The 20,291-nt window shown below is 25.1% G+C and overlaps 2 protein-coding genes across 2 annotated transcripts; one reads left to right on the plus strand and one right to left on the minus strand.

The window, feature by feature from the left end:
* Positions 1 to 4,313: 4,313 nt before the first annotated feature.
* On the minus strand, positions 4,314 to 5,004 carry LOC124910411 (PRA1 family protein F2-like). The gene has a single exon (XM_047451046.1). The coding sequence runs from the start codon at positions 4,986 to 4,988 to the stop codon at positions 4,437 to 4,439; it is 552 nt and encodes a 183-aa protein (XP_047307002.1). The 5' UTR covers positions 4,989 to 5,004; the 3' UTR covers positions 4,314 to 4,436.
* Positions 5,005 to 18,840: 13,836 nt separating this feature from the next.
* Positions 18,841 to 19,762, plus strand: LOC124946199 (inorganic pyrophosphatase 2-like). Its single transcript, XM_047486772.1, has 3 exons — positions 18,841 to 19,100; positions 19,177 to 19,378; positions 19,454 to 19,762. Exons 1-3 carry the CDS (start codon positions 18,841 to 18,843, stop codon positions 19,760 to 19,762), a joined length of 771 nt encoding a protein of 256 aa, XP_047342728.1.
* Positions 19,763 to 20,291: the final 529 nt, after the last annotated feature.

Here is a 20,291-nt window from a genome sequence, read left to right on the forward strand (position 1 = left end):
CTGTTTTTTATTTTTTTTATTTTTTTATTTTCATGTCATGCTTTGTCGTTTTTCTTAAACGATGTTTTCATCATTTTTAATATACACGAACCTTTTTAAAAAAATCGGTAACTTCATTCTTATTTGAAAACCATATTTTTTTGTCAAAGTTTTTTTTTTTTTAATTATGTACAAATTTGTTGCAACTTATTTGAAAACCATATTTTTTTGTCAAAGTTTTTTTTTAAAAAATTATGTACAAATTTGTTGCAAATTAAGTTCTAATATCTTGCTTTCTAAGAGATTTATAAATATGACATTTTTGGAAATTTATTTTTTATAAAAATATATAATTATTATTTATATATATAACCCGTTATCCATTAAATATATATATATATATATATATATATATATATATATATATATATATATATATTTGTTTTGAATATAGCCCATTATCTTCAATGAATTAATATGTTGTGTTTGTTTTTTTTGTTTTTTTCCTGAGAAATTACTGTAAACCATTCATTAATCATTATTATATTATAGACAAACTTTTGATTCTAAAACAAATCAAGAATCAGCTTAATTTGCAACAAAGTACATTAAGCTCTTCTTTCATATATAATTTGAATCAATTTTCGAATCAATATTTTTGTTACGTTAGGTGGGTTTAATCTTATTTTGAAACTCAAAATTTTCAGTTTGTAAAAGATCACAAAACAAATATTGATTTATAATTTTTTTTTAAATTTTTTTAATTTGTTTGTAGCATGATAATATGATGTAAAAGTTTAATAAAAAAAATATTTTTTCATTAATGTTTTCTCTAAAATATTAGATCTAATATAATCACACGTTTCATATCAAAATTAAATAAAATTATTTTCATCTTTTATTTTGACAATTTTTAAAATAAGTGTGATTATGACAAAATTTAGTTTTTAAAAAAATGAAAAGATTCTTTTACTGAATTTTGTCAGATTTATTGTATTAAATTGTTGGAAAATTTATGAATTTAGTACAAAATGTAGTCTTGTTTTCTGCTTTGCAATTTGTGTAATGTGGAAGCAAATAGAACAAAATTATCACAAAACTTCATTATCACAAATTGAATCTTGTGCAATACAATCTTTTTATGAAAATTGTGTTTTACAATCTAATTGACAGCTTTTTTCTGCGCAATATCTATGAATCTTTTGAAAGATCGTGCCAACTTTAAAACTTATCAAAGAGTGTTTCTCAATTTTAGTAATAATCTAGTTTAAAACATATTTGTAAATGACTCATCACACATTATTGACTAGGAAGAGAGTTCATATGAGCTTGTTGGTGACAAACATTGACTTTAATAAATGTATTCTTCATAATAATGTGGCCAAACAAATTCAATTGTTTAGCAAAGACCAATTGGAACAAATATAATATCATTTTTTTCTTCATTTGCTATGTTATATATATTTATAAAAAATACAGTTATCATAAATATATAAACTATGTATTCATGAATTTGAAAAAAAAAAACTTGTAAGTGCTGATCCAATAAAAAAAAAGAATAACTCAACAAACAAATTCATTTTTACTCTTTTTTTGGACCACGAAATTCTCTCTCTTTGATATGTGGTTTCATTCTTCAACAATGATAATATATACAAATTATAAAATTAATAATAAAAAGAAAATTGTAATCCAATAATAAAATATTTAAAGTGAAAATAATTTACTTAAAAGAAACAAGATGTCTAGGATTCAATTTCACTATTAGTCTGATCATATCATTGACGATTAAATAATTCATTTATAAAAAGAAACTAAGTCTCAAAATTCAATTATTTCAATAAATAAATAAATAAAATGAGACACAATTAGGGGTGTAAACGAGCCGAGTCGAGCTCGAACTAGTCTTGGCTCGAGTTCGGCTTGACCTCGTTTTTATTGGCTCGGCTCGAGCTCGAACTCGATTGAGCTTTTAATATTAAGCTCGAACTCGGCTCGATCATATAATCATAGGCTCGAGTTCGGCTCGAAAGACTCGAATTTAAATATATTTATATATTAATTTCTAATATTAAAAAAATAACCGAACAAAATTTAGGAGTGAGATTTAGGGATTCGAAACGAGATATAAGTTCTTTGAAGAAGTATCAACATTCAGTCTCTTGAGTCTTCTTACAAAATGGTTGTGGGAGCCGTATATTGTAATTGAGATAAATAAGAAAACATATTAGACTCTATTATGTTTAATTTGAAAAATAAAATAATTTATAGTGAAATAAAAATAATTTCATATCTTATAAAATATAATATATTTAGATGGCATATATTAAATAATATTACAATATAATTATATTTTTTTTATTTGATTTTTAAAAATTATGTTTTTGTAATTAAATTAATATCAAATTTATTTCTTTCCTTATAAGTATTATATAATATATATATTTTTTAATTTATAAATATTATTCTAGTATATATTGATATACCAAAATATTAAAAATCGCATACCTTTTATGTACCAATAATTTTGGTATCGGTATCATAAGTAACAAGTCCATAAATAGTCTTATGCGTGTTTCAAATTTTGATTACAAAATAAATATAATAAAAAAAATTATATGATTAGGCTCGAAAAAGCTCGACGAGCCATAAGCGAGTCTTACCTAAGCTCGAATCTTAAATGAGCTGGCTCGAATTCGATTTTGATCGAACTCGAATCGAGCTTTAACCGAGCGGCTCGACTCATTTACACCCCTAGACACAATAATAAAATATTATTCTATTCTAAAAATTACAATAATAAAATGTTTATAATTTTTTATTATTAAATTATACTATCTAAATGTGAAGGTTGATTTTTTTTATTATAATTATAATTTCAAATGTGATTTTTTTAAATAAAGTAAAATTAAAATTAAACCACATAATTATGATATCATTGATTGATAAGATTTAAGTCAATAAACGTTAGGCCTCGTTTGATTCGACGTTTATAAGTCGTGTATGGACGTCTGCGTGATAAGCTGTTACTGTAACTTTGCGTAATAAGCTCATGCAAAAAATAATAATCAAACACACTTTTACGTTTAAACTCAATTTTCTCCCTAACTCATTCCTTAGTGTTTAAGATTATAATCTCAACGTTTTTTTCTCTCATCATTTTTAAATATTTTTTTATTATTATCTCTTATCTATTTTATTCATTTTTAAATATACTGTAATTTTTTTTATTTATAATTATAGTTTCAGAAATTAAACTAGTCTTAATTAATTTTGAAAGTATCTATTGCAATTGAGATAGATCAAACGTGACCGAAATGAATGATAATACAAAAAGGGTGAAAAAAATAAAAAATGAATTGATAATTGAAAAATTGGTCGGAAGAATGTTGAAAGATGAAATATATATATAATAATAATAAATTACTTTATTTATTCATATCATTTATTTTAAAATATATTATTTTTTAATTAAAATTATTTATTAATATTTAAAATTATATATTAACAAAAATTTATAAAAAATAATATATTAATATAATTTATTTTTAAATACATACTATTTTTTTTAATTTAAATTATTTATTAATATTTAAAATTAAATTAATAAATATATATATAATATTAATTATTAAATAATATTATAAATATAAAAAACTAACGAGCTGAACATATAAACTGAATCAAACATACCAAAACTTAATTATTAAATAAACTGAGATCACATCAAATAATACTTAAAAATAAACTGAATAAGCAGTATCAATAAGCTTAAAATAAGCTGAATCAAACTAGCCCTTAAAAATAAACTGAATAAGCGGTATCAATAAGCTTAAAATAAGCTGAATCAAACTAGCCCTTACATCATTAAAATGTTTCTATTCCTTAACAATAGACCATAAGACTTTCCTAGAGCAATTCTTTCTTTTGTAACCATTCAATAAATGTACCAATCTTGTACAATAAATTTTGAATTATTTTTTTCAAAAAAATATTATTTTAAAATATAATTTATTATCATTATTGAAACTTAGATCCAGTTTCAAAATGTATATTTCTATATTGGCAAATAACTCAGAAAAAGATTTGGACTTTTTCTTATAAAACTTGTCTAAGTGAGCTTAATACAAATCGACTAATTACTTGGAGAAGCTAGCACTACAACTCGCGACAATGACCCACTTTCGAATAATTGAGACCTTATCATAATTCATGATAAACTAATTAATCAAAACTTCTTGTTACATAAGCTACACAACAACTCGCATATTCTAAGGCTTATGAGTTCGAGTTTTTACTAAAAACCAATAATTTAAATATAAGGTGCAACTCAATGATCACATAATGGTACCAATTATGATTGGAGAAATCATGATAACTGTATAATTCACACTCAAGAAGATACATAATGGTATAACAATATGACTTAAACATACAATAACAAAAATTACAAATGCTTAGGTTGAGGAACCAGGCGGCGGCGTTCTAGCCAAGAAAGGAGCAGATCCGGCGACCTCTTGATCCACAGTCAAATTTTCATTATTCATTATAGCGGCGTGAATCAAAACAAGCATCAATCCAATCGCGAGAGAAATCAATATGTTCACCGTCGCATCACTTAGAAATAACATCAGAATAGTTAGGGTTCCAAGAAATAAAAGTACACACCAATCCTCAATTGTTCGATTTAAAACGACCAGCGGTTCTTCTCGGACGAAATATAGGACATTCCAGGCCGCAACCAAGATCATAAACACAATCACAGTAAATGGATGTGATAGAAGACTCAGAAAGACAACCATAAACACTATAACGGCGTAATTCTTACGGAAATAGGCGATATTCGTTTTGATCCTTTCGATTGCATCATTGAGGTTACGAGGAAAATCGATTGAATTGTAATCGAATATTTCCTTCCACGGTCGCCGATCGACGAGTTCATTCCATCGTTGATTGGATACCGCCGGCGCCGGAGAAGAAGTCTTCGGAGTAGTACCGTAGTTCTTCATCCCCTGTATTTTACGTAAAAGCTTATTTGAACTTTCAAAATATCAAATTATATAAGAAGATGATTGAGATGAAAGGTTACGATCAAGTTTCATTCAGGAATACAATGGAAGCCACTGTGGGGAATTCATTTATTAAACGAAAATTCAGAAAAAAAAAATTAAAATTGAAATTCGTATTCAAATTTTAATTTAAATCGAATGAAAATTGATATTAAATTATATAGGTATAAAAATTGTAAAATTGTAATTCAATTTTAATTTTTATATTTAAAAAAATATATGTATAATAAAATAATTTAAATATTTATTGTTTTTTTTAAATATTAATTTGGGACAACCCATTAATATAGTTAAGTGTTAAGAATTTTGGTTAAGTTTCGATTATTATGTTAATTTTATAAATTAAAAAAATATATCGGTTAGACATTTTAAATAATTAAATTTAAAAACAAAATATCAATTTCATTGTTAACTTCTTAAATTAAAGAAATATTTAACGGTTCAAAATAATAGAAATATATAACGGTTCAAAATACTAATTTATTAAATTGAAAAAATAAAGAGATATAGATTCCATATTTTAACATTCTAAATTAAAAAAAAAAATCAATTAAAAATTTTGTTATGTTTTAAATGATTGAAAAAACATAGAAAAAATTAAATTTAAAATTATAATTCAAAATAAGAATGTTAGAATTAAAAATTATAAAATTACATTCAATTAAATTGTATTGAATTGAAATTTCAATTCTAATTATTAATATTAAAAATGGTTCAATATTTCAATTCTAATTATTAATATTAAAAATTTACCGGACAAAATATTTCATTTTAATTCTGAAGTATATATGGGTGATTAATTTTTTTTACTTTAATTTAAACCAGATATGATTCTCTTTGATCTTCCACAATTATGTACATGATGTATAATGAAACTTTATATTTGTAGTTTATGACAAATTCTTTTTATTCCAACTCGAATGATAAAACTTAATCATTAAGTAATTAAAAATTATATATATATATATATAAATTAAAAATTAAAAATAAATAATATTTTAGTATTTTGATTAATGAATTAAGTAACGTAATTGATAGAAGAAGGTAAAACAATTTTTTATTTCTAAAACGAAGTTGGACTGATTGAAAAAAATATAAAAAGTTGAAACATGTGCCAATATTAGAAGAATTGGTAGAAATGATCATATGTCAAAGCAAATCAAACCTATTTTTAGACAATTGAAGGGATTTCTAAAATCAGTTTAGATTTGGTTATTTAAATTATTTAAATGAAGAAAATAATAATTATCGATAATTTTGATAAGATGATTATTTTATTTATTTATTTATTTTTAATAAAAAGACTTAAAATATATATAATAAAAATAAAAAAATAATAATTTAAAATATGATATATTTTAATATTTTTTGGTTAATAAATTAAGTGATAAAAATAGGGTAAAATAACATTTGAGTGTTAATTTGAGTGTTAGAATTATTTAAATAACTCAAATCGAACAAATATAAATTTTAATTTTTAACAAAATAATTTTTTCCTTAGCAAGATTATGAATCATTTAATTTTCAATGAGATTGTATATTTTGTTGCATAGAAAATTCAATACTTAATTGATATACTAAATAACTAGGAGGATCCTCGTGCGGTGCACACGGATAAAAATATATTTATATAACATCTCACGCTCATCAAATTTGGTGTTAAATTTAAAATATAAAATGTTGTTAGTTTAATTGGTTAAAGAGTTATATTTATTTTGTTAAGTTGCGAATTTGAAACATACCTATAACATTTTTAATTTTATTTTAAACAGTTTTAAATTTATGTGCGGGTCAACCCAGAATTCGACCCAAATATCTATTTTCTCTCACATATATATCCAAATTAACCACCGCTCTCGACCCGGCAATTCCGCACATTTTCAAAATTAAGTATCATTATATATATATATATATATATTACGTTTGAAAAGTAGTTGTCATAATGTTATCTTTCTATTTGTATGTTTTTGTTTTGCAAAAATAACAAATTTTTAATATTTTTAATTCAATTAAAAGAAAGTAAAATACAACTAATAAAAGTTCCAATTTTTATTATTTCATGAATGTTTTCATCAATAAGCCATATAATAAAGTTGCATGACATATCCTTGAAAAACTTTTTTAAAAGTTCAGATTCTTTTTTAAGATGATTGTTATAAGTTGTTTTTCATTATATGTCAATATTATATCAAATGGACCATCTTATAACTTGTATTATTATTGTCACTTGTATTATTATAAATATAGAGAAAAATATTGACAAGAAAGGACAAAGAATATTGAATATTGAGATAAGTACATTTATTTAATTAATTATTAGTTTATACTAATAATTTTTATTTTCTTATAATTACAGATTTAACACTTACAATTTCAAACAAGATTTTATAAAGTTTATTCACATTTTTTATGTTGTAATATTAGTTCAAAGACCTATTTGTATTTTTACAATACGAGGATCAAGATATGTCCCGATCCCCAATTCTAAAATTTGTGATATTGGGTTTTCTTCTATCAATATACACAATTGTTCTTCGTCTTTCTTTCTTGTATTCTTATTTTGATATCTTGATTATAGTTCAACATGGTATTGTAGGAGCCGATCTTGCACCTTCAAGAAACTTCAGTTAATGATGGTCCATTTGATTTCGACAACGACGATCTTCTTGATGAGCCAGTACATTCTCTGAACCCTAATTTCAAAGCTCATCAAGAACACACAATTGATCCAATTCAAGTTCCTGTCCAAGTTTTTCCACTAATGGCATATTGAAGCGAGATTGCACAGATCCTTTTTATGTTCATCCAGGCGACATTCCAGGAGCAATATTGACTCATACAGTTCTGACCCGCTAGAACTACTTCGAATGGACTACCAGCATGCAATTGGCACTTACTACGAAGATGAAGATGTGTTACATTGATGGATCATTCAAAGCTCCGACTACACCTCAAGATGTTATTCGCTGGAAAATGATTGATGCAATGGTCCGATCATGGATAATGAGCACAATCGACAAAAAGAAGAGAATTCACTTTCAGAGCACAACTACCTCTTTAGAGCTATGGAATGAAGTGAAAGCAAGGTATGAAGGTAAAAATGGTCCAACCTTGTATCGAGTCAAAAAGGATATATGTACAACAAAACATGATAATCTTGATTTAGAAGAATATTATTCTAAGGTACGTCTAAACTGGGATGAATTGTTACATCTTGAACCGCATCAGGTATGCTCTTGTGATAAATCCAAAATTGAAAATTGTGTGGGATACAAACTGGAAAAACAAGTTTTGACTAGGTATGAAAAACATAATTTACTGTTGTTCTTGATGGGTCTGGATGATTCCTATGAGAATCTAAAGGATAACATTCTAGTTATGGATCTTTTATCGAGTGTATATAAGGCTTTCACGATGTTCTTGAATGTTGAATCAAAGAATCAGATAAATCGACAAAATCAACAATCCAACTTACAATCTACCATGACAGTAAGAGATTTCAAAGAAGGTAGTTCAAAGAGATTCAAAGGAAATGATGGTAGGGCTTACAACAATGACAAAAGAAGAAATCTCTCATGTACTCACTGCAATATGAAGGGTCATTCTAAAGAGGGTTGCTATAAACTAATTGGTTTTCCAGATTGGTGGGATAACAACAAAAGGAAGAATGTTGTGAATTCAGTATCATTTGACAACAATGACAAAACAGTCTCTTTACAAGATCAAATGAAGATGATGCAGAACATGATGAAAAGCTTAATTGAAGGGAATACTAGATCTGAAGCTAACATGTATGCTAAAAACAAAGAAATCAACTTCGAAGTAGGTAAGTTTTCTAGGCTCAATCTTTATTTTATAACTAATAATGAATTTACAATGAGCATGAAATATAGTTTAAACAGTTCAAAATAATTATGGTTAATAGATTCAGGGGCTAGTACACATATTTGCAATAATAGAAAATTGTTTTTTGATATTAAGAAAACAGAACATGAAATTACTTTATGTTTAGCTAATGGATCTAAGAAGACAATAAATGAATCTGATAATCTCAAATTAAATGATAGATTGATTTTTAAGGATGTGTTATTTGCTCCAGATTTCAAGTATAATCTAATATCAGTTACAAGATTAATTACAGATGAAAAGGTTAAATGCATATTTTCTGAAAATGGATGTTTGATGTAGGGCCCTGAATTAGATGATATCCTTGAGCTTGACAAACGTGTAGAAAATTTGTATTTCTATTCCATAGTTACTGATTTCCTTAAAGATTCTAATAGTGATGCTGAAACTTCATTTTCTACCTTAGATTGTAAAATTGTGCATTATAGATGTGGACACCCTTCTAATGAAGTTCTTAGAATATTATTTCCTTCTCTTATCAATAATATGGATCATTGTGAAACTTGTCAGATTTGTAAATCACATCGTTTACCTTTTCATAATAGCACTTCATCTTCTAAAGATAAATTTGATCTTGTTCATATTGATATTTGGGGACCTTGTAAAGAAGAATCATACACTAAAACGCCGTTTATGCTTACAATTGTAGATGACTACTCTAGATGCACTTGGACTTTTCTAATTTCTGATAAAACTGTTGTTTTTGACAAAATCCGAAATTTTTATTTAATGGTCAAAACTCAATATTCAAAGAACATTAAAACTATTAGAAGTGATAATAGAGCTGAATTTGTGAATTCAAAATGCAATATGCTCTTTGAAGAAATGGGCATAATACATCAAAAGACTTGTGTATATTCTCCACAACAAAATGGAGTTGTAGAAAAAAAGCATAGACATCTAATTGAAGTAGCAAGATCTCTTTTAAAATATTTCAACCTACCAATTAAATTTTGATCTTTTTCTATCATTACTGCAACATATCTAATAAATAGAATGCCAACAAAAGTTTTGAATTGGAAGTCACCATTTTTCATGCTTAATGAGCATGAAGCTAAATATGATGATTTGAAAGTTTTTGGTTGCTTATGTTACATGACAAATACTTTTCCACAAAAATCAAAATTTGAAGATAGAGGCATAAAATGTGTCTTTATTGGATATCTTTCAAATCAGAAAGGATATATTCTTTATCAGATTGAATCAAATGAAATTGTAATTTCAAGAGATGTTGTCTTCTTTGAGAATATTCTACCTTTCAAAAAAGATATCAATGATCAATCAAAACTCAATAATATTATAGAAATTACAAGAAGAGATATTAACCTTGACAAAAATGATCAAAATAATGATGCATCTGAAACAAATCAAAGGAAAAGCACAAGAACTAAATATGCTCCAAATTGGATGCAAGACTTTATTGCAACTCATGTTAAATCAAAAGAAAAATCTGATCTAGATTACACTCCACAAACTTATCATTTTCATTCTTTATACAAAGATCACGAGTATATAAACTCTTTGTCTAACTTTGATCTAACCACAACTCCACTTGATTTCAAGCAGGCATCTCAAGATCCAAAGTGGATAAAAGTAATGAATGATGAACTAAATGCACTTGAATTAAATCAAACATGGGAAATAACTAAATTACCAAAAGGCACGAAAGTTATTGGTTGCAAATGGGTCTATATAAGCAAACTTAATTCTGATGGTACTTTAAACAAATGCAAAGCGCGTTTAGTTGCAAAAGGTTTTAATCAAAAGGATGGTATCGATTTTTATCATTGTTTTGCACCGGTGGCTAAGAGTGTAACTGTAAGATTGTTGATTGCCTAAGCAGCCTCAAATAGATGGATCTTGAATCACATTAACATAAATAATGCATTTCTTAATGGAAACTTAGAAGAAGATATTTTTATGAAACTTCCACAAGGTCTAAACAATGTTGATAACACAAACACGGTCTGCAAATTAAGAAAAAGTCTCTATGGTTTGAAACAAGCATCAAGACAATGGTATAATGAAATATCTATTTTTTTATTGATATTGGTTTCACAAAATCACAACATGATCATTGTTTATATTTTAAACAAAATGGTGTGAATATGATTGGTCTAGTAATATATGTTGATGACTTGTTAATAACAGGGAATGACTATAAAAAGATCAAAAAGATCAAACATATGATTGATACTAAATTTCCTATCAAAGATCTTAGAAATGCAAAAAAAAAAATTGGGTCTTGAAATTGTACAAAATGATCTTGGTATTTATGTAAACCAAAGGAAATATATTCTAGATTTATTACATGATACGGGTCTAATGTGTTGTAAACCCACAAACACGCCAATGATTAAAAGCATAAAGTTTGAAGATTAAAATCAAGATATATTATGTGATCCTTCTAAGTATAAAAGGGTAATTGGGAGACTTCAATATTTAAACTATACTAGACCAGATATTACATATGTTGTTCAACAATTATCTCAATTCATGCAAAAACCTCTCTTATGTCATTGGAATGCAGCTTTGTACTTAGTTAAATATCTAAAAGGTACAACATCATTGGGTCTTTTTATCTATGTGAAAATTATTCTTCCATAATTGCATATTCTGATTCTGATTGGGGTTCTTGTGTTGAAACAAGAAAATCTATAACAGGTTATTGTATATGTTTTGGTAAATCAGACATATCTTGGAAAGCCAAGAAACAAGCAGCTATTTCTAGATCTTCTGCAGAATTTGAATATCGTAGCCTTGTTGCTATAGTTTGTGAACTTCAATGGATTTCCTATATTCTTAATGACTTGAATTTTAAATTACAGTTACCAATATCTTTATATTGTGATAATAAAGTTGTCATACACATATCTGAGAATCTAGTTTTTCACGAAAGAACGAAACATATTGACATAGATTGTCATGTAGTTAGAAATCAGTATTTGGCTGGTTTTATTCAACTTTTTCATGTGCAAACAAAGAAGCAAGTTGTAGATATTTTCACGAAAGCATTGGATTTTGCTCAATTTCAAGAACTTCGATCACATTTATTTCTTCAAGATATTCATCTTGAGGGAGGAGTATTGAGATAAGTACATTTATTTAATTAATTATTAGTTTATACTAATAATATTTATTTTCTTATAATTACATATTTAACACTTACAATTTCAAACAAGATTTATAAAGTTTATTCACCTTTTTATGTTGTAATATTAGTTCAATGACCTATTTGTATTTTTACAATATGAGGATCAGGATATGTCCCGATCCCCAATTCTAAAATCTGTAATGTAACCAAGATATTGGGTTTTTATCTATCAATATACACAATTGTTCTTCGTTTTTCTTTCTTGTATTCTTGTTTTGATTTCTTGATTAGAGTTCAGCAGAGAATGATATGTCACCTTATGAGTAAATTGAAAATTTAATAAAAGAGAAAATTTTTATCTACATGACACATTATTCCCCTACCCTTTCTTTATAATTTTAGACATTTTTCAAAATATTTTTTCCACTATATTTCTCTCAACTTAAAGAGTTATTTTTATTTATTAGTTTTATCCATTCTTGATTGTATCAAAAAAACTTTGTAATGTTTGAGGACAAAAATACGCAGAAGTTGACTCGTATGGTTCCTTTGGAAAACTTCTTTGCAAGTGCTGAAAATCTTGCTAAGATAATAAATGTATAAATATTTAATTGCCTCTAAAAGTAGTAATTAGGTGATATATAAAATAATTAAAATAATATATATATATATATATATATATATATTTAAAGACATTTTAAAGTGGTAGATAAGTGAGAGTTAAAATGAATTAAGATTAATATATATTATAATACAAAAAAATAATTAATATTATTTTTAAAATTAATATTATCATCATGAATTAAAATTTAAGTCATAAAGTTTATTTTATGAACTAAGTAATATAATATACATATTTATATATTATTGTTACTATTTATTTTTATGAATTTTTCATATACAATTCAATATACATCATGTTTTATTTTTTATCTTTTAAAAATATTATTGTGATATTTGAAATTTGTTTAAGATAAATGATTGTAATGTTCTCTTACATTTAAAATTTAATAAAAATAAAGTAAGAATATTTTGATATTTTGTTGATAAATTAAGTAATTGGGATCATATCATGACTAATAAAATGATAAAAACATGTTTTTTAAAATAAATAAATAAACCAAATTAAACTAACTCATTCTTTCAAATCTTTAAATCACGTAACCACATAGTTGATCTTTTCATCCATCCTCTGTCTTACTAACCCATTCATTCACTACAACAATTTAAGAAAACTTGTATTAGGGTTCTAAACTAACCAACACACTTGTTATTTGCATGTTGAATGTTGATAGATCAGAAACAACTTGAAAGACGCTGGAATGTAATCCTGCAGAGAAAATGCTTAATGATGGCACTATATGGAAGGCACCTCAAGATTTTAAATCTTAAAAAAAATGTTTAATGAATTACCGCTTAGTGAAGCTATTCTACCATTTAAAGTTTTATTATGCGCTTCAACAGTATTATTTTCAAACTCACAAATAGTAGCATCTAAAAAAAAAAGTTGTGAGTTTGGAAATAATACTATTGAAGCGCATAACAAGACTTTAAATGATGGTAGAACAATTTCACTAAGCGGGAATTCATATTGAATATTGTTATCAAACCTGTCGTGATTGGGGAGTATTGAATATTGTTATCAAACCTGTCGTGATTGGGGAGGCCAAAAAACATTTATACCGTGACTCACTTTCTTACTAACATGAATGTAAGGCATTTATTCCAATTTCTATGCCAACATTGTACGTTTCTTGGACTAATGGAAGATAATGTTTCCAAGGTTCTTAATATGTCATCTCAATCCCGGAGAATTGTGATTTTTACAATAATTGAGTGTCTTGGTCATAATATGCTAAGATGAAGAGTTAACTATTTGTCTAGGAGATATTATTAGCTGGTCAAAACATCCCAATTGAGATCACCAAGTCTTGATGTTCTAGATGCAGCTATGAAAGTTGCATTAGAATGGGAAGCAAATTTATCTTTGAAGAAGGAGCATCCACTTTACATATATGCTGGTAGCTGATTTTGATCCAGCGGAGCTTTACAATCTGTTTCAGATGATTGTGTGGTGGAGCTGTGCTGCAATTATCATCTGAAATCCTTTCCTCTTCAGAAAAGGTTCTTGTCAGTAATCAAAACAAGATTGATCAACCCGGGAAAGCTCTTATGGACCACTTCAACATAGGTGTGTTTATGATCTGTTCCATTTATCATCTGATCTCACTCAACTTCTGTTTGACACAATGTTAGGTTGTTTTGATTCAAAGTTGAAGGATATCATTGGGCAGTAGAATCTGGACTGACCATTTGCGATTGACACCTTGGTATGATATCAGGTTTGTTTAAGCTCTATAACCTGTCGCACATACTCTTTTTAGTTGTCAGCACTAACTCATGGTAGATCTCCCATCTCGGAAGAAATTGTGCTATACTACGGTTGATAGCTAGCTAGGATGTATATAAACTGTTAATTTGGGAATGTTTAATGATGTCTTATAAATTCTATTCTTTGCAGAATTAGGCAAGAAACCTGCTGCGCTGCTGCGCTGCTGCGCTGCTGCGCTGCTGCGGTTATACACTTGTTTATTGCTTTAAAATTGTCATCATCAACTTTATTGGATGCAAATTCAATTTCTCATCGTCAACTTTGTTGGATGCAACTTTTTTTTTTTCTAACCCTGTTTCTCCTACAATAATAAATACCTGATAGTCATTAACAACATTAAATTATTTTATTTTTCTTTGAGATTTTTTAATCTGCCTGAAACTGCTTTGTCATTGTTGATTCTTCTCTAATTAGCTTAAGAGTAACCTCTACTAAACAAAATGTCATTTGTGGGAGTAATAAATTTTTTGTTCACTTCTCTCTTTCTTTACATTTTATTTATTTTAAAATATATATTAAAAAAAATAATAATAGAAATAATAAATTAAATAAAAAAATTTGTAATTATAATATATATATATTTTTTAATATATATATATATTATAATTAAATATATATATAATTATAAAATATTAGTTAAATGCCGGAAAAACATATATGAGTTATAAAATTTGTTTATTACTAAATATAAAAAGAATACAAAATTTATATAAAAATTATTAATTATTTTTAGTTTCGAGTTATCTTTTTCTCATTCTTTATTATATTTTTAGTTTCGAGTTATCTTTTTCTCATTCTTTATTATGTAATTAGTTGTTTATTTAAAAAATTATATTTTTTCTTTTACTTTTAAATTATAAAAAGTTATATATATAATAAATTTATATATATATATAATTTCAAAAACATATTAATATATATATTTTGTAATTAAAATATTAAATAATAATAATAATAAATTAAAGTTAGAGAAATAATTTCATTCTCCAATTCTTACTCTTAGCTTAAATATTAATTGATCTTGTTTTTATTTAAACATACAGGCCCATTTTACAAATCGGCCCACTTAACTCTACCAAATCAACAAAAACAAATTTTGTAATCATTTAGTCACAAAAACTTCATTAAATTTAAAAAATATATATATAATAAAAATTAATTTGTGTGACAAATTAACAGTGAAATTATACCCTATAAATTTTGTAATTTCATATCCATGATATTGGCCATTAGAATTTCCATCAAATGAAACAAGCCCCAAATTAAAAAATGCAATTCAATATCAATTCAATAGAATTATAATTCTTAAAAATCTTAATTTAATTTATTTTACCAACATTCTTATAAATCTTAATTTCTAGATTCGTAAACCAAATTTTTAATGCATTTGAGACCTGTTTAACCTAATTTGTATTGTTTAGATTCTATTCACGCTAAAAATAAAATGTTATGTTGTATATTAAAAATAAATTTTATTTGTTTTTGTATGAATTTTAGTATTTTGAATGGTTTTGTGTGTCTTGAATTGTGTAATTGATTGTAATATTTTGTTTTTACTATATTTTTGTGTTTTGTTTTTTTTTTATTGTGCACAAAATACTTTTGTTCTTGTACATACATTATTTTTATATAAAGCTTAATAATAATATTTTTCTTTCCAAACAAAAAAACAAATATTGTATATCTAGTTATTTAGTTAGTCATTATTGTGAATATCCTTTCTTTTGCTCAATATTTGTTCTTTTTGCTTTAGCCATTTTAAACACTTTGAAATGAAATGAAATTTAGTACAAAGCATTTATGAAAAAAAAGAAGAAATCAAACAAATCTCTTAAAAAATTCTATTCTATATTTTGTTGGACAAAAAAATGAATTATAATTAAAATTCTAACTACAATTTTAATTCCAATTCTCTGTTCCAAAACAAAAAATTAAATGAATTCTTTAGACATGCTAAAATAAAAATATATTATCCTACCCATACATATCTAGATTAGCTGTAACACCATTGTTTCATTTAGCTCCAAATTTGGACAAGGCTTGAATTTTTGGATCACCTAAAAAAATAGTCTACATGTATTGGAAAACATTTGGAAACACTTTTAAAATATGATAACATTATTTAAAAATAACACTTTTCTTTTATAAGTATTTCATTCACATCTTAATTTAAATAAAATAGATTCTAAAATTTAACTTAATAAGATACATATTTATAATAAATTTATTCAAAATTTTCATTTAAATTGAATTTTATTACTAAATGTTCACATTATCATGTCTCATAATTGACCAAAAGGGCACGCAATTTTATAGCTTTAGCTGTCATCTTTGTTAGAATCATATGGGTTATTATATGTGCTTTTATTATTCTATTGATAAATCTAGATATTTCTATTTATAATATTATCATATTTCTTTGCAACTTCATGGGCAATAATCCACATTTAAATTTGGTTCTGAATTTTAATATATTTTTTTTTAAAAGATTGATTGATAAAAAATAAGTTATTTGAGTTTTTAATAAGTTAAATTATTCACTTATTATATTTAAAATAAAATTTAATAAAAATAAAATATTATAATTATTTTGATTAATAAATTAAATAGTTGAATAATTGAAATTAAATGAGATTTCATACGATTATTTTAAAAAAAAATTAATCCAACAACACATACTCTTAGATATCAAATTTTGATTTTTGGGGGTTTTCTTTTATAAAAAAAAAACATCTATCACATTAATTTCTTATCTAATCACTCAATTCATTAATTATTTTTATAAAATTTAAACTTTAAATATAAAAATTATTATAGTAATTTAATAAAATTAAAATTACAAATGACCTATTTTTTATACTAAATAACTCAACATCAAACAAGTTCTTAAGGTTTTTCACATGAATTATTATTATTATTATTATTTATACTAAGTTTGTTTAAAGTAGAAAAGTAGTTGAACATGAGACAAAAGTATTGAAATAATTAAATGTAAAGAGTGACGTATAAGGAATAAAATTGGTTTTGGATTCAATTTCTATCATAGTCAAATTGCCAACTTTAACAAACTTATTTAGAAACTTTTGGACTACATATTCAAATTTAAATTAACATTACAACTAATTATGTGATATATAATGAGGCAAATAGGTAAAATTAAAATTGGAGTTTTCAATTTATTTTACTATTTTTATGTGTTGATCAACTTAATTTTGTTCTTGTATTAGATGGTTTTTGTTTTTCGATTCTACTTATTTTTGTTGCATTTTTTTTATTGTTTGGTAAAAAACAATTATATATGTTGAGGTTTGTTTTAATAAATTGAACTTTTGTTTAAGTTACATTGAGTGACAGATTTTAATTTATGTTTTTGAAAGGAGGTAAATTTTGAATTTTTAAAAATATTGAACAAAATTTTATATAATGTATCATTAGCTCGATTTTATTTTTATTACAGTTTTCTAGGGTTGAAATGATGTAATATTTACATTAATGTTTAATTTGAGTCTTTATCTTGATTTAAAGAATAAATATAAATATTCTTGAAATTTTATAATTTAAATTTAATTTTATAAAATAATATTATGAAAAAAAAAATATTCCAAATAACTTGTAACTAATAATTTTAATTAAGAACAAAACCTATAGTCATACGCCAACTTAAAAGGGTTCTTGACTAGTATAGTTTTTTTTAGACTTTTTTACTTAACCTAGAGGGATATTAAATTTGTTATATTTTATTTGTATATATAAATAAAAATAATTAATATTATATCTTCAAACAACTATATCATTAGTAAAATACTTGTAAAAAAAAATCTTTAAGAAATCATAAAAATTCACGAAAATTTCTCTTATATATATAATTTTTTTTCTTTATTTTCTAATATATTGTTCAACAATTAATTAAAATTGCTTGAATCAATATTCAAGCAACAAGACTTTGTTTGATTATGGGTTATTTGAATTTAATTCAAAATTTCCATTTTAATAATTAAATCCATCAATTAATATATTAAATTATTTATTAAAAGTAATTTTTAATTAAATAAAATTTTAAATTTTAATAAAAATAATCAATCTTATTATACTATTATACATTTAATTTCAACTTTAAATTAACTATCAAACTAAAATATAATTTTAATTAATTAGATTGATTCTTATAATAATAATAATCAAAATCCTAATATTCAGCAAGTTTTCTCTCTCTTATGTGTTGTGAATTAAGACTCATTTATAAATTTCCTTAAAACCGTATTTTTTCACGGGATAATACTATTAAATATTCTTTTGGCATCTTTATATTTCCGAATTGGATTTTCATTCTCTATATATATATATGTAATAATGGTCTATCTGTTTTTCATCTCAACATTACTAAAATCATTGAAAGAAAAATGGAGAAGATTGTTATAGTTTTCGACTTCGATAAGACAATCATCGACATAGATAGCGACAATTGGGTAGTTGATGAATTGGGCGCCACCGATCTATTCAATCAACTTCTTCCAACAATGCCATGGAACACTCTCATGGATTCAATGATGAAAGAATTTCATTCCGAAGGCAAAACCATAACCAACATTATCGATGTTCTTTTTCGTGTCCCGATTCACCCACGGATCATTCCCGCTATCAAGAAGATCCACGCTCTTGGGTATGTCTTCAATTTAGTTAAATTAATACGAATGAACTCTTTATTTGATGACTAATGTTTGAAAATATAATTATAGGTGTGATCTAAGGATACTAAGTGATGCGAACCTATTCTTTATCGAAACCATTTTGAATCATCTCGGGATTAAGGAATGTTTCTCGGAGATCTATACGAATCCAAGTTATGTAAATGACGAGGGGAGATTAAGAATTGTTCCTTATCATGATTTCAATTCTTCTTTCCATGGATGTCATCGATGTCCACCAAACATGTGCAAGGTATAATCTTTTTATTAATTTATTTATTTTTCATAAATTTGATTCTAACTATGAGTTTAATAATGATCGAAACAGGGGAAGATTATTGAGAAAATGCAAGATTCAATGGCTAAAGAAGGCGAGATGAAGAAGAGGACGATAATCTATTTGGGTGATGGAGCCGGCGATTTTTGCCCTAGTTTGAGAATGACCGAAAATGATTTTGTGATGCCACGGAGGAATTTTCCGGTTTGGGATTTGATTTGCGAGAATAAGGCGATTGTTAAGGGGGAGGTCCGAAGTTGGGCCGACGGAGAGGAGCTTGAGAAAGTCTTGCTTTCCATAATTAATCAGATTGGAGTCACGGTGGAGGACTTAGCCAAGACTTTAATATATAATTGCTAATGAATTAAGTTAATATATATATAATATTGATTTAAGAAAAGATGTAGTGATAAATATAAAATTTATGTAAAAGAATTATTAGTTACCCATTTATTAAAATCATTTACTAATTTACTATTTTTTCTGAAAATTATTGTTTATAATAATTAAATGTTGAGTATTATTAAGAACGTAAAAGGAAAGATGTTAAAAAGTAAGTAAACCCATTGAAGTTATCATGGTCTAAAAAGTGAAGACTAGTTAGCTTGTTTGATGCGGGGTTATTTGAAAAATAAAATATATTTATGGAACTAAAATGTTGTTGAATGAAACATGTGGTATTTGGTTTAAATTATTAAAATGATTTTTTTTATATTTTAAATTATATTAAAATTAATAAAGTAAAAATATTTTAATTCATAAATTAAGTTATTAGATAGTTAAAAACTAATTTTGTTTTTATATAAGTTTAAATTGCTTCACTATAATTATTTTTATCAATTCTTTGTATGTAATATTATAAAATAAAAAAATTAATAATAACTATAGA

The sequence above is a fragment of the Impatiens glandulifera genome, chromosome 7, assembly GCF_907164915.1.
Source record: "Impatiens glandulifera chromosome 7, dImpGla2.1, whole genome shotgun sequence".
Taxonomy (NCBI): Eukaryota; Viridiplantae; Streptophyta; class Magnoliopsida; order Ericales; family Balsaminaceae; genus Impatiens; species Impatiens glandulifera.